This window comes from Drosophila subpulchrella, chromosome 3R, assembly GCF_014743375.2.
Source record: "Drosophila subpulchrella strain 33 F10 #4 breed RU33 chromosome 3R, RU_Dsub_v1.1 Primary Assembly, whole genome shotgun sequence".
Taxonomy (NCBI): Eukaryota; Metazoa; Arthropoda; class Insecta; order Diptera; family Drosophilidae; genus Drosophila; species Drosophila subpulchrella.
This window is the reverse complement of record NC_050609.1, coordinates 12,262,557-12,278,476: the sequence shown is the minus strand read 5'-3', so window position 1 is coordinate 12,278,476 and position 15,920 is coordinate 12,262,557. Positions and strand designations below refer to the sequence as shown.

Below are 15,920 nucleotides of genomic sequence, written 5' to 3'. Positions count from 1 at the left end.
CGTCTTTTATTTCAATTACCACCACCTTATGCAAAATTCAGCGAACACTTGGCAATAAGGAGATGCGTTATGCGGCTTGTTCCTTCCTTGCGAGTCCTTATTTCTGCTTCGTCCTTCTCGTCTCCTTACCCGGCCATTACTCATTGTGTGTTACTTTGCCCGCTTTGCGGCGCCTTTGAAGATGCCGCAATTGTCACCGAGTCCCCTGCATTCAGGTACTTATTCCAGAGTTATCCCATTGTGTGCCAAACTTTGTCCAAGAACTTCAGTTGTAATTGCCGTCGAGGTGTGTGAATTATGCACGCTTCAAATGTTTCAATTACCCTGCTCCAGGCCAACCTGTCGACGAACCAAATCCCTGGGAGAGGACTCCTCGAAAATCGAAAGTGCCTTGCCTTTGAAGTTCCCTTGTGTCAATGCCTGGGGTCAGGAGGCCCAACACACCATATATACCGATGACCCCACCTGACCTTATCGTTTTTCAATTACCGCTCGAACCCTGGCCCCCGCCCCTGGCAATTAACCGCCATAATCCCGAGCCCAGGATGTCAAAGGCGGAATCGAATTCGCCTGAGGTTGAGATAGGCGCCCACATTCATAACACCATCAATCATTGGGCGGGCCAAATTAAATTGCCCACGATTCATCATAATTAATCTAGATCTCGCCTATCTATTATTAAGATTAAACATTTATTTACATTCGTTACGGATTCGATTCGATTCGGTTTCGGTTTCAGATTCGATTGCTCGCTTTCTGGTATCTCTAGGTATATGCGATCGTGTGCACATAATATCTGACATATATGCTAGACGGCTTTATATCGCCACATATGCACTCTCGACCTATTTACTTAATTACGTATAAAAATACTTAGAGACTGAGCCACAAAACACAAACATAAACAAAAACTCGATTTACATATTTACAAGACAACGCGACATCGACGTCGTTAACCTCCATCCAGCAATTTCTCCAAGGGGGCGTTATCATGGGCATGGGCATGGACATGGGCGGTGGTTGGAACGGGGGGCGTGGCCTGTAACGAGATGATGACTACGACTCCTGAGCTGATGGCGGCATTAAAAATCACCGACTTACCCGGCTCCCGGACTCCAGGGCTCCAGACATCGAACATAAGTTGCCGCTCGACTTTGGCTCGGCTTAGAGGGGAGGGCGGGGTGCGAGGGGGGCGGGGGCCAGCAGGACGACCAGAAGGACCGCCAGGAGCAGCAGGGGCAGGGGGGGCAGTTCCAGCCTCGAGCCCAGTTCGTGCTGCATGGCCGCGTGCTGCTCACTCTTAATGATATGCACAAAGACGCTGTCAGAATCTGTTGGGAAATAAAGGGGGGTGGTAAAGGGGTTTGGGAGGTTGTAAAATAATATTATAAAATCATTACTGCTATAAGGCAGGAATTTAAATATTAGACCTAGCTTACTTTACAACAAATATGATTTTTAAATAAATTCATTGAATAAATAAATTCAATCTTACTATTTTACATATAACTTGTTATATTATATCTGATTGAGGAAAAAATGAAAGAATCTTTAAGGTATATAAAAAAGTTTTATATACAACCAAAAAAATCCCTTAAAATCTAAAGATGCCCTGTTAGTTTAATGTTAAACTAAAATCATGGTAATTATAAGCTGTAATATTTTAATCACAGAATCCCCTAGCTAACATTACTTTTTGATGGCAAGACACGTTTCACACAAATGAAAATTGGACAGTTGTTAAAGAAATATTGTATGTTTTTCAATAAACATTTTCTTTAAATTACATTTCAATTTTTAAATTAAATTATTAATGTAATAGACAATTGTTGGTTCAAGGCCTCATTGCAGCCAAACAGAGTTTAATAATAAACAACATAATATACAATTGAATTACTTAAATGTTCAATATCTGATGGTTAATTTATGTTGTTTATGTATGCAACTACTTTGCGTTAGTCATGGGCATACATAAATATTTAACAGGCTGCAGTTAGTGGCATGTTTAAAAAGTAATTAAGTATTTAATGAAATTAAATTTGCAATGTAAAACTGACAGATTCATCAAGGGTTAATTGGATTCAAAATTGCATTTTCGGTATTAACTTTAATGAGAGCCTGCCTAGTTTAAATGCAATTAGGGCTGAACTTTTAGGGACTCACTAGAGTTCTCCGCAGAGCAGGTGTAGTTTCCAGAGTCCGTGTTCAGGACCCGCGATATCACCAGGTTGCTGGTCTTCATCTGCTGCTCGGACACCACCCGGATGCCGCCCCTTGCGGAGTCGCTCACCAGCTCCGTGTCCTTGTGCCACATCATGTGCGTGTAGGGTCCTGGAGCCTGCGGAGCGATGCACGTCAGATTGATGTCGCTGCCTTTCTGGATGAACAGCTCGCGGTTGGCCAGGATCTGGGCCTTGGAGGCTGTCAAAGAGCAGGGCCGATTTCGATTAATGGGTATGTCAACAAGTTGCCCATGGGGGTCCTCTTCCCCTTCCCCATTCCCATTCCCCACCGCTTAGAACCCAACCTCCTCTATCGTATGATGTTCTGGGGTGTTTGATAAACTAATTTGTCAAAGTAATCCCAGCTCTTTGCACCCTTGGGCTGCTGTCTAAACGGAGATGTAAACAACGTCTACATGGTCTTACAAGACCGCCAATCGATTGAGATTCAATGGGGGTAATGGAGCTGGTACTTGGTAGGAATTTTGATTCAATAACTGTTTTGCCTCATGGTTCGATAAGGGGGCTTATGCAAGAACTTTGCATTTTAATTGGGTTCTAATGGATTTTAATAGTTTAGCGGAAAGTTTATACACCATTTAATTTTTGAAGGCAGAATTTTTACAAAATTTATTATGAGTAGATGTGATTGTAGTGATATTTCTTTTGGTCATTTGATGTCCTTAAAATGTTTAATAAGTGCTGCAGATCACTTTTTATGGTTCTAATGTATATATGTATCTTTATAATTGTAGGAGCCCCTGTTTTGATAGATGATACTCACTCACAACGACCAGCTTGTAGGCTAAGCTGATCTTGGGCTCCGTGGACACCTGGCACTCGTAGATGCCCGCATCCCTCGGCTGCACCGAAACGATCTTGAGCACCCACTCGTCGGAGTTGTCGATGTGCCGTGCCAGAAAGCGCTGATCGTTTGTGTAGGTCATGATGCCGATGGTCAGGATGTGGAGGTCCCTCTGCCTGATCCAGGACACCGCCCGATCGCCCAGGTGACGGACGCGGCAGTGGAGACGGGCGGTGGTGCCCAAAGCGGCGATGATATCCCGATCCGTGGAGTTGTCGAATACGGGATCGAGGGCATCGTAATTATCTGGTATCAGGTTGGACAGTTCCTCGGCGGCGGCCAGGTGACCTAAGGTTTATAGAAAAAATATAAATTTTAATTTAATTTAATAATAAAGTTTTTGATATAATATGATTATGGTAAATATGATATTTTTAAGGGGCTTTATATAAATAAATGATAAACTACCCACTCCCCAAATCTTGTACAATCTAAGATCCAATTTCCCCCCTTAAACACACAAACGTTTATAAATTATTTACTGAAACCACATACCATTGCGCATTTACACAGATATCTTCATTGTACATAAAGGGTTCCCAATTCACGAGTCTGGAAACCCGACCCGCCCATTAAATATCCCCGGGTAGTTAATTCAAACAGCTGTATCTGAACGTCAATCTGAACGTATTCAAGTGCATTCCAGGGCCTGAGCTTGGGGCAGACAGATAGATGGACACAGGAAGCGTCGGGCAGACAGACAGTCGGACAGCCAGACAGTCGGATAGATGGATAGATAGATATGCAGACAGATGGACGGACAGATGGATGGTCGATTGGGTGGCTCAATCCGCTGGTGGGGATTGCCTCATCTGGCGGGGCATCAGCATTCATTTGATTAACGAGTATTTGTGCGTAATTTATGCCCGAGCTTAAGCAGGCACCATTCCTATCCCTATTACCATTCCTATTCCTATTCCTATCGGAGCCATTCCCACGTTTATGATCCATCGCTGGGCTAACAAGTGATTTATGTGGGTGGTTCCGGTGGTGCTTTTGCTGGTTGGCAGCATTGCGATGTATTAGCCAACTAATGCGCTAATAATCCATGAGTGCCTAAACAAATACAAACACAAATACAGCTGGGCTTGGAGAGAGGGTCTAGTGCTGCGATTGGTTGTGGATTTGTGGATATGAAGTGGATAAACACATATTGATTTATAGGCCCGGATCCATTGTGTGTGTGTGTTCCAGTGTGTTTGGGCAAATTTAGCTATCAAATATCAAGCAATAAAATGATGTTAAACACTTAATTGAAACTGTTGCTCCACAGCCGCTGGCAATGGCGATGCTTATGCTTTCGCATTTGCTTTTGGCCAGGCCAAACACTTTAGCCCGAAATTGCTTTTTATGCTGGCCACAAAATAAAAAACTCCCGCCCACACACAGCCACCCACAGACACACATTCCCCCATGGCATGAGGGAATATGTAACAACATAAAAATTTTTAATAAAAGTTGCGTATTTACATACAAAGTGCGGGGAGGTAAGTTGGAAAATTGCCGGGTCGAACCGCTGCCGTAGCTTCAGTGGCCATGGCTAACGCCTGCCCAGGACCTTAGGAAAGCCCCCTGCTCCCCAACCATACCCCACCAAAACCGAACTGCAGTCCCCCAAGCGGGTCAGGTGCCATAAATTACAAATGAGCAATTGCAGCTGCTCCTGGTCCCCCGTTTGAAGACCCACACTCGCGGTCGGGAGATGCGAAATAGATGGGGGCATAAACAATTCCGGACAGCTGGGAGTGGAGATTACCAAACTCAGATCCCCTTTGGAGATCAGTTATCCATTAGGGAGGGTGCGCTCAGTTCAACTGGGGGAACAAATTGGAATTTAACTTTTTTCTAAAAGTTTTCGGGTGTTTAATTGAATACATACATATGGCAACTTTTTAATAAAAAATGTCTGTGGGAAAAACTCTGAAAATAACTTTTTATAGGGGGTGGTTTTGGCAAAAAATATATTGATATTTATTGATGGTTAGCAAGGAATACCTAAATAAAAAATTGGGAATTAATAAAGCTGTACAGTGAAAAATTTTATTATAAAGTTACAAAATAAAAAGTATAAATGTTATCATTATAATAATTTTTAAATTGGGAAAATTTGTATCGATTTATTTTAATTTAGCTTCAATATGTTCAAGGTATAATCAAAAATACTTTGTGTGGATTTATTAGTTTGGTCTCAAACAAACTGATATGATTTTGAGGGATAAGCCTTTTCGGGTTTTACATTTGCAGTGATTGCGCTTTAATGAATTGTGTGGGAACCCAAGATAGGAGGGTAAAAATAAATGTTAAAGGCAAGGCTCTCTGGCCCACACTTAATGATCAGTGGCCCTGTGTAATCCCCGCCATATCCCTAATTCTAATTGGAATTGCTTCGCGCTCCTCATTTCCGATTTCCAATATCTCATTCCAATTCTCATTTGTTATGCCATTTCTGATGCGATTGCCCAGCCCCCGTCCCCAATGGGCTTAACCCTTTGAGTGTCGTCTGTTGTTCTGCCGTCTGATTAGATTTAAATCCGTACTCACCGAAGTATTGGCTGCTGCGCCGGCTCTGCTTGTCGACTGGAGCGGTTAATCCCATGATCACGAGCAGCGCCATAAAGTATTCCACCAACATTTCATGCGCAATTTGTGGGGCTCTCGAATTACTTATAACTGCAGCCAGGACGAAGGACCAAACGATGGAGGTATGGAGGGCGAGAACAGAAAAGTAATTAAAATAAATGATGGCAATCGCGGACCTCAACTCGACTCAATTCAACTCAACTCGACTCGTTTCGACTCGAAGGGCAACAAACAAAAGGGAGATGAAGATGAAGACCAAGATGAAGGACACTCCTCCTCCACTTCCGACCCACAAATGTGCAGAAACAATAACTGAAAAGGGATTAGGCTCAGGGCTCCCTGTCTTATCGGAGCTCCGGAAACCGCAGCACATTCATTTAAACTGATGACAAGACCGCAATGCGGTCGAGTTTTCAATCACCATGACGCCCACAGGACAACAACGAAATGAAGATGTCCTTGTAGGGGGGGTGGCCATGGTCGTTAGAGGGATTCGGGGAGGAGGGATTCCAGCTTTTGGTAATTTCTTCATTACACACTAAGCTGTCCATTCAATTGCTTCTGGCCAACGGAAGAGGAAAAGCAGGAGCATTTGCCTTGCCCGCAGGCAGCAATTTCGCTCTGGTCACGTTCCGATAATACACTTAATTATATTCGACAGGGGCGTGGGAGGAGGGCGCAAAAGGGGGATTTTGTAGAGGGGGTCCTTCTGCTACCTTTTGCCTAGGAGCTGACTAGATTCGATGGCCGTGGTCGAAGTAAATGTAGCGCGAACTGCGTGCCGCCATCTCATGCGCAACGTAACGCATTCGAGCGCGTTGCGTTTAAGTCCCTTTCCGCGGGGCACTGAGGTCCTTTTTTTTTTGGCTTACGTAACTTCCCCTTACGCTACGTAAGGAGCACTCATCCCGCGAGCCTTCACACCAGCACGCAACTCGAAATCAGTCACTCCAATGACGCGATTCCAATTCCAATTCCGATTGAGATGCCAGATACGAAAGCCAGCCGAGCAGGCCAACCACACGACGAGTCACTGGTCACGGGTCACAGTTCACGAGTCACGGTTCACGGGTAACGCGAGCCCACGTTTCCGGTTCTTCAGAGCGCTCGTTGCGTGTGTGTGGCTTGAGGCGCGGTAAACAACTGAACGGAGCTGCTCCTGCGAGTCCTCCAACAATATGCAAATCTCCAGGAGCAGCGGGAGCAACAGGGCAGCCAGGCGCCGGCGCAGCGGCAACATGTTGCAGCAACATTTATTGGAGCCCAATTGAATGGTTGGGCCCAAGTAATGGCCCATCGGTGGGTTAAGGCCTGCCCCGGCAGATCCTTAAAGTTCATTGGAGGTGCGTGGCTGAATGTGGTTATTAAATATTTAGCAGGGTGCGTTTGATTTGTGTCACAAATCGACTAAAAAAAAAAAAGAAATGAAGGAGCCACAAAGGGAACACCAGCAAATAATAACACACACACACACAAAACAACATCAATAATAAAAGGCAGAAAACTCATGCATGACAAGGCGCCTTTTTGCAGCCAGCTTTTTATTTTGCAATTGAAAGTGGCAGGGACCGACACCCGCGCACACACACACACACACACTCGTGCAGAACAACACACACAATAACGCGCTTTGTGCGCCCATTGTGTCAAACCGGAAACGGATATGAAGCGGCCATGGTGCTGTTGCTGTTGCCGCTCCCGATGTTTCTGTGCTGCCAGGCGACTTATCAAAATCGATGAGGCAACATATGGTCGATTTTAATTTTCTAACATATCTCTCTATATGTCTCCACGCACACAGACAGGCGACACACTGAGCCATTGACACGACACAAGCCACTGGAATACCCACACACACGCAGAAACACTCACGCAGTCTGACATCCTCACCTCGGAAAGTCCTCGAACACCCCCTCCTATCCTACCAATGACTGCACAACCCCCTTCGCCCCCCTCAAATCCGTTTAGCATATTTTCTTTGGAAATTGAATTTCAAAGTTATTATAAATATTTCTCCAATAAATGCAATTTGAGTGGAATTCTTACTCCTGCGTGTGCTTTCGACTTTTTCTTCGGCTTATTCGACTTGGCCTATTCCGGTCTTAGCATGTCCTGGCAAATCAAATAGACAACAGAGACCCTACCGCCTCCCTCATAATATTTTACACTAACAAGCCAAACATTCCTTAGATTTAACAAGCGGCGACATTTTTTCCAGCCCCTCATCCATCTCTCTTAGCCCTAAGTGAATTCTGTTTTCATCGCCGTCTGTTTTCTGAGGGAAGAGTGCAGAATTATGAAAAATGTTTACTATATATAGTATGTGGCGTTGGGGTGGGGATACTCGCCAGAAATTGTTGCAAGAATGTTGGGGTCGCCTAAAGTGTGGCGTTTGATCTGAGGCAGGGTGCCCCGAAAAGTGCGCTTTAAATATGTTAAATTCAATATTTCTTCGAAACTCCTTTGCAAGGGATCACTTTCGATGGAGCCTCTTGAGTGAAAAGCAAAGTCCCCTTCTGTAAAAGTATTTTTTGTCTTGCGAACAGTGAGACTCCTCCTAGCATTTACTGTCTTTTCTGGGGAAATAGAAATGGTAAAAAAAATATTTATTAGAATAAAGAATCAAAATACGATTTAAGATGCTTATAAACCGATTTTAGATTTATTCTAAGGTTTAAATTTGTAAATATCAATATTTGTTAAAGGTGGAAAAAAACAAGTCACACAAATATAAACAAACATACATTAAAATCTATATGTATCCTGAAATGAAAAGAAACGATGTTCCTTTACAAAATGTAATAAATATTATTTTTGCTTCAGTATTCATCTTCAAGAAAGTTTTGTCCCATAGAAGCTCGCCTGTATTTATGATGACTGAGGGGTTACGCCGTTTTGCGTCTTCGATTTGGACATTGATTGCATACTGAATTGATGGAAATGCTGGCAGTCGCTGTTCCTACCTTCCCTTTTCCTTATCCCAACCACTTTGGGAAGCCCTTCCGCTGGGAATAATGTACTGGGGGGAATGGGAACGGGAAGTGGATGTGGGGAGGGAAGGGGTTTGTAGCGACTGTCGTGTGTAAAATTGATAACTTTGTTTGTGTAAACAGCGACGCGACATATCGCCATCCCCCCGCAGTAGCTTCCTTCCTCTCCGTCCCGCATCCTGTGCCCCTCACCTTGCCCCGCCGGCGACCGACAAATTTTCCGACATGATGTATGTTTTCGGGGCGTGTGCGTGTTTATATCGCGTATACGTACCGCTGACTACACACACATGCACACACAGAGACTGGGGGACTCGAATTATCGGTGTCAATTTTTATGCTGCTACGTGTGCGAAATTTAACAGAGCGCCAACTGATGAGTGAACCTGTAGACACATCCCCACATCCTCGCCTGAATCCTCGATTCCATGGGGCGAAAGCAAAAACAATACATAAAACGATGTCGCCCAATTTGGCATTACATGGCGATTGCTGAGGACTCGATAACGAAATGGAAACCAAGCCGAATGGAGAGGCACAGATATAGCTACAATAACAGAAACAGAAACAGGACGATACGACAGGAGGATAAAGAAAGTCGGGCAAAAGCTAGGTGAAAGCCAGGCTAAATATGGCAAAAGTAGTTGCAGGAAGAGGAAAGCCAGGACAATAAGAACCAGAATCACCAGCAGAATCAACAATGGCCATGGTCATAGGAGGAGTACCGGGCAACAAAAGCAACAGAGGGCGGGACAGACGGCGCTTAAGTTTTGCTCAACTGTTCATCAGAATTACAAATTGTATTCGATTTCCGGCATTTGTGACGCTTGAGTTAACAGGCGAAGTAAGCAGCCAAATGGGATGGGATATGCCGATAGGGTTGGGGATTTAACCCAATGGCAGATGCCATAAAATGGGCGTCGAAGGGGGTGACAAACCGAACGGGGGAGCGATTTAAATGCCATATAAAGTTTTATGCATATTGCGTACTTGTTGTCCCCAACGATAGTTTATTCGGTTAAACTCGAGACGAGAGACAAAAGCTGGGACACCCAAAACGCTCCATTTGAGGCCGTTGGGTTGTCAAAATGTTTGATTCGATTAGACCGATTGATTGTATTAGCATAAAACTCGCATTGATTCGGCTTAGCCAAGCACTCAGGGATTCGGAATTTGGATTGGAAGATAAAGCGGCGGAGGCGGATATAACGAGGTGACTTTACCCCTAAGACAGGTTCTCATTTTCAATTTTCCATTTCCCATTTTCTATTTTCAGGGAAAAACAAATCGCAATCCCCTAAAGTTTGTCCAATTCTTGCGAATTTATATACGCCTCACCCTTGTTGTTCCTCGCTCGAAAGTTGCGCCTCGAAACTTTTCTATCTGGGATCTCTTTCAGTCGGAGACTTTCGGTTGATTTATAGGATTTTCGGGAGGCAGCGCATTGGTGAAAAGTAATATTTAAATAATATTTTCGCGGGGTGGTAGAACAGTGCAGACATAACTCATGATAGCGAACCCAGACCTCTCGATGGTAACACCATATATACAAGCTATTATGTATGCCAAATGCTTTCTAACCCATACTCAAAACTGAGGTCATCCGCCGGGCGCCGGAACTCATTTCCCCAGCAGATCCGATGGCAATTTCGATTTCAAATCCGATTCCCATACCGATTCAGTGCAGAAAGTTTAAGCCATCACCCATAAACCCATGATTGACCAGCCATCGTGTGGCGATTTGCCTCCAGCCATCGGGGGGTTTAATTATAGCCACCATAATGCGCACAAATAGCAGGTTACATTCAATTTGACATGTAATTTTATCGCCTGAAAGAAAAACTTTATGTGCGTGTGTGAGTGAGTGTGCGAGTGTGGATGGACGCGTCGCTTACAATTCAAATACATATATTTTATTATTTTATTATCTACTGTTTTATAACTTTTTGCCAACAGCAGAAGCAGCTCCTAAGCTGGCACTCAAACTTTCTGCACGTTTTCCGTATAAAAAGCACTGTGGGCCAACCGGGGCTTCCGTCAGCAGATTTGTGTCGACTCCCCCCCTTTCCCTTTTCCCCTTTTCCCCTTATCCATTTCCATTGGATAAATCTATAGCTATTCGTATAGAATAGTGTGGAATACATATAGTACTGGGATGTCCCCGCTACCCTGAAGACGCGGCACAAATGGCGCAATTGTGTGAAAGTTGAAAAACGTTTTTTGGCGAAATGTGCGGCACTAAACAATGCCATAAAGCGTCAAACTTGTCGATACTTTTTCGTTCTGGCTGCCATCATCCAATCTCGTACACATTGCTCCTTCGTATCTCGGCGAATGTATCTCTCCCAATGTATCTCTTTCATTCGTACGCTGTCAGCCGCAGTTGCTGTTTTTCTTGTTATTCAGCTACCACTTTGATTATAACAATGGCAACTGGAGAATGGCCATTGGAATGGGGAATGTCAGTGGGGGGAAGCTAGACAATCGCTTACAATCTTGGCAGACAAAAGTTTTCAATTTGTAACTATTTGTTGTTCTGGGTTATGTAAATTGGCTCATGTCGGTCGGTCTTGCCTGGCAACTTGAGGAGCGCCGAGCATTGCATTCATTCCGATTCTAATTTTGTCCGAAAACCAAAGCCACCGATTCCGAAGAACCCCTCGTTTTTCCCAGACGACTATCTCCTTTACACTTCATTTGCAATGGCATTTGGTTGGTTGGAATGCTTGGAGAGTTGGCAGCCAAAAATTGTTATAAATGGCCATTAATGTGCATTTGAAAAAGGGGAAGGAAGGAAGGACGGAAGGACGGATGCATCCCGACCAAAAAGAGCTGACTAATTTCGAGCGCTTGAAATTATGAAAAGTGTTTGGCCCATCAAAATGGGAATGCAACTTTGGCCATTAATCATTTATGGGCGTTCGTTTTTCAGCCCCTGCAACTTTGCAACTTTCTGCCATGCAGTTCAGCGCCCCCCCTTTAACCCCCTGACACAGAGCCACTGCATAACGGGGGCACTAGCTAACAGACAAATCCTTTTTTACGACTTATCATATTTGTATTTTATTTATATGCATCTGCGTATTCCAACAGCATGCCACCTGAAAAAAGACTTGAATATTTAATTCTTGAATGAAATGTTTTCAAGAATTTTTTGTACAGTCAAACCATTTTTTCATTTGCATATATGTATGCTTGTAGATTTGCGGGAAATTATAAAATCTGTTATTTTAAAAGGTTGTTTTTTGAGGTGAAAGTGTCATTTGTATCTTAATTCGATTATGGAAACAATTTAAAGGATTGTCCCACAGCGCATGATTATTGTTTGTAATTTATACATATTAATGAAAATAAAATATTAATAAATATTAAATTGGGTCTAGCGTTTTTTTTAGTACTTCGTAAATTGAAAAGCACAATGATCTCAGCTTATTTGGATTTGTGTTTATTAAATATATTTTTATGATGGTTTATTAGGTTTACTAGGGAGTAAAAACTATTTTCTTTGTTACCCAGTGTAATCGATGAGCTGACACTGCAGCACTCGGTGGCCTTGGTAGTCTCAACTGCAACTACGGCAGCAACATCTAGAATTGTTTGCCCCCGGCGGCCTTTCAATGGGCAATTTAACCCAGCCCGACAAACACAGATATCCAATTGTTGAAGCTAACCCTCAGTCCCCACGACTTTTCCCCCTTTTCCTCCGTTGTATAGCAACTATCATGATGGGCTTCTCTCAATATTTTCCTGCTTAATAAATATGGCAGTGAAAGCGAATGAATGGCTACATAAAAGCAGATGGCCGGGGGCGGGGAAAGATGGCAGAAGAAAGCACAAACATGTAATAAAATGCTTCAATAATTTAATTTAATTTTTTATAGCCGCTCAAAGTGCGAGACTACAACGCCGAGGATGCGGATGCGGATGCGGCTCCGGATGCAGATGCGGATGCGGATGAAGACGTCGATGGGCACGCACTGAAAGGGAATGCAGAATGCACCGTAATCCAGGCGGAAAGGGATTAACATTAGCCCTGACCTCGGAGCCATCTGCAGCAGATGAAGCGGAGCCGAAGCTTCGACAGGATCTGAAGTTGAGGCTGTCGATTCAAGGATTCCCTTTGAGCCGTGGAAAAAGCTGTTAAGCACAGCCTCAAGAAGTCAAAAGTTAAGCTGGTGTTGAGCGCAGGATCTCAAGCTTATATTAAATGGATAGCCCTGGAACGCAGAGTAAAGACCACATGGAGTAATATAACTAAAATTAGGTAACATACTTTTTTTTTAGCCCAATCAATGTCAATATGCTTTTAAAAATCATTGGACAACACACGTTTTAAGCTGAGAAAAGGCTAGCAAATTTTGATGTTTGCAAGCTGCTTACCCAGTACTTAAATAAATAGTGTAAAGTCAAAGATGGAATACCCTTGGTTGAGTTTTTAAGTCTTAAAATGCATTGTAGGACAATAAATCATTAATGTTAATTAAACAAAAATTTAATAATAATCGTTTTAAAGTTATTTTTATTTTGATCTTCAGTTTAAATTTTATGGTTAGAAGTCGAATTTTAAGTGACATTGTTTATTTAAAACTGATTTTTAGCGACCCTGGTTTGTCAAAAATTATTTGAGATCCAAAATTAGATTTATCTAATAAATCGTATTTTAAGAAAACGATTTCAAATAAATTCAGGATTCTAGTTATAATGGCTGACTTTGATCAATAAAGTTACTTTTGATCTGTTGTACTTAATCTCGAGATCATTTTTTTTATACTTAAAATATTAAACTGTTCTGTAGAGCATTCCAGGGCTGATCAGTTGTAGCCGGGGACCTCTCCACATTCAATTTTAAGTACCTCTTGGTGCAGAGTCTCGAATGCCAACAGCGTACCAATCTAATGACGCTCGACTTTCAGCAACTGGCCGATTGGAGGACCTGGGAAAAACTTTGCCAACAACAAGCCGCACAGGGGAAAACAGGACCAGCGACAGCAGCAGCAACAAAGTAAACATATGTCAATTTTCCACTCGAATTGCGATGCAAAGCTGGAGTGAAAAACGTAGCTGGGAAAACTGGGAAAATAAAAATAGAAAGCACACACAAAGAGAGAGCAGACCCAGAACCAGAATCGGAGACCGCCCAGAAACCAACCGAAGAATGTAAACGTTGACAACTTTCGCATTTATACATTATATAATGTGTATGTTTTAGGTATTGGTCATATCGTACTCAATATATATATATATATAGGATATATACAGACATGTATGAATGGCCGGCTGTACTTTCAATTTGGCTGCCAACAAACAAAATAAAAAAGTCAATTTTATTGCTAGGAATTTCGGTTGATTTTGCCAGCACAATTTTCATTTTATTTTTCCCATCTTACTTTTTTGCAATTTTTCTGCTTTATTTGTATTTTATTTGATTTTTCTATAATTCTGCAGCGGCAATCGACGGAAAAACACAGTGGCAGCAACAACAGTTTTTAAGAAGTTTGTCCGTGAGCCGAACACGAACATAACGTTGTTGATAAATATTGGCTGTGCCCCACAACATCCTCCTCAATTTTTGCCACCCAAACCGATTTCATATTTGACCCCATCCGCTGGACAACTCGACTTGACTCAACTCAAAGGACAAACATCACTGGGAAGGAGTTGGCTGGGTTTTCAAGCTGGGTTTTTGGGTCGCCCATTTTTGGGGGGGGGAAATGGAAAAATGCGGGGGCAGTGGGTCATATGCAGACGTCAGACGAAGGATGTCAAAATGCCAAATTGCTGGGAAACATGTAATTTTCATGGTTAGTTACATTTTTATTGTGACATTAAGTGGTCGGCACCAGGGCCCCATGTTCCCTCCATGTTCGTGTTGTTTTTCAGCCATTTTCTGGGGCCTATGAATTGATTGAAATGCCATTTCAGGGACCAGATGAAAGGTCATTCGGGTAATATCTCACAATCTGTTTTGGGGGCGGGGTGATGGGGTTTATTCGCCTCAAATGGATTTTTGGATGGAGTGGGGGTCTGAATGGATGTGCAAATGCGTTAACGGAGCTCCGCAGATTGGCTTGGAAACTTCTACGCCTGACTGCACCACTTAACGGGCGTGTACCGCCACTACCCCATTTTCCGGATTTTCCTAGACTATTCCCCGACTTTTCCCTGACTTTCCCTTGGCTTTCCCCCGACTTATCCATCTGCAGGCGTTGCAATTCGTCAGGACAGGGTCGCAACTCAACCTCGAAGCGGAAACGGAGCCGCAATTCGAGTTTGTTTTGCCATTTGGCGTAGTCATGACTCCGCCCCGACATCCGCACCCGTATCCGCATCCGCGTCCGTATCCGGCACGGTCACGTCATGTGTTGTTTGTCTGTCTCTCCGACTCCGACTCCATCTCCATTCTAGCCCGTGTCTCTGGATTAGATCAACATTTGCGCTAAGACCGGAGTTAGAACCGGGCAGCTGGTGGGGATCGGGGCACGGGCCGTGACCTCAAAGCTCGGGCAACACGCGGCTGCTAATGTCAAACAATAAATCGCAACTCGCTGTGCTTGCCAGCATAATAAGTGCCTACTTTTACGTAATCCAAAATGCTTGGCTTCCACCCAGCAGAAAACCACCCACTCGCCACCTCAGGGGCAAAGGTCGATTCAATTCAAGGGGGTTTTGCATTTTCATCCTAAAAACGAAGTAATTATTATCCTAGGTTTAGGGCTCGTTGCATTTTAGAGCTAAAGGCCTGGCCAAAGCCAAATAAATCCACAAATATTATTCTATTGCAGATGAGCATGTTGCCAAGCAATTAGAATTGAATAGTAAAACCCAAGAAAATATTTGCAACACATTTTTTGGGGAAAAATGGTCATAAAATGTAGTCAGAAATGAAAAATATTACTGACAAATGATACTTGATTATGGGTCAGAGATTTCAATGCAATCTATTTTCATGAAATGTTCGCATTGTTCTTTGGGACATACCCCATTGTTTGTTGCTAGAATGCTTGTGTTTATGTTTACCAGAATATTTAAAATTCTTTTTTTTTAACCAGACCTTAAACTTTATAAGTACTCTGAAAAAGAATAGAAAACAAATAAAACTGTGATAATGGGGCCTTGAATTAAAAGTAATCCCCTAGTAATCGGCAAAACGAAAGTATATTTCTGGTGGGTGGATTGAGCCCCGGGAACCCCCCGCTGCGGCAGCCCCTGGCACGCCCCCCGCTCATTGTTCGCTATTAACCCGCTCCGCTCGCACTGATGAAG

The 15,920-nt window shown here is 43.3% G+C and overlaps 1 protein-coding gene across 1 annotated transcript; it reads right to left on the bottom strand.

Moving 5' to 3' along the window:
- Window positions 1-675: 675 nt before the first annotated feature.
- On the bottom strand, window positions 676-6,817 carry LOC119554809 (protein amalgam). Its single transcript, XM_037865864.1, has 6 exons — window positions 6,384-6,817; window positions 5,629-5,757; window positions 3,007-3,375; window positions 2,164-2,421; window positions 1,102-1,331; window positions 676-1,039 (listed from the first exon to the last, which is right to left on the bottom strand). Exons 2-5 carry the CDS (start codon window positions 5,717-5,719, stop codon window positions 1,165-1,167), a joined length of 885 nt encoding a protein of 294 aa, XP_037721792.1. The 5' UTR covers window positions 5,720-5,757; window positions 6,384-6,817; the 3' UTR covers window positions 676-1,039; window positions 1,102-1,164.
- Window positions 6,818-15,920: the final 9,103 nt, after the last annotated feature.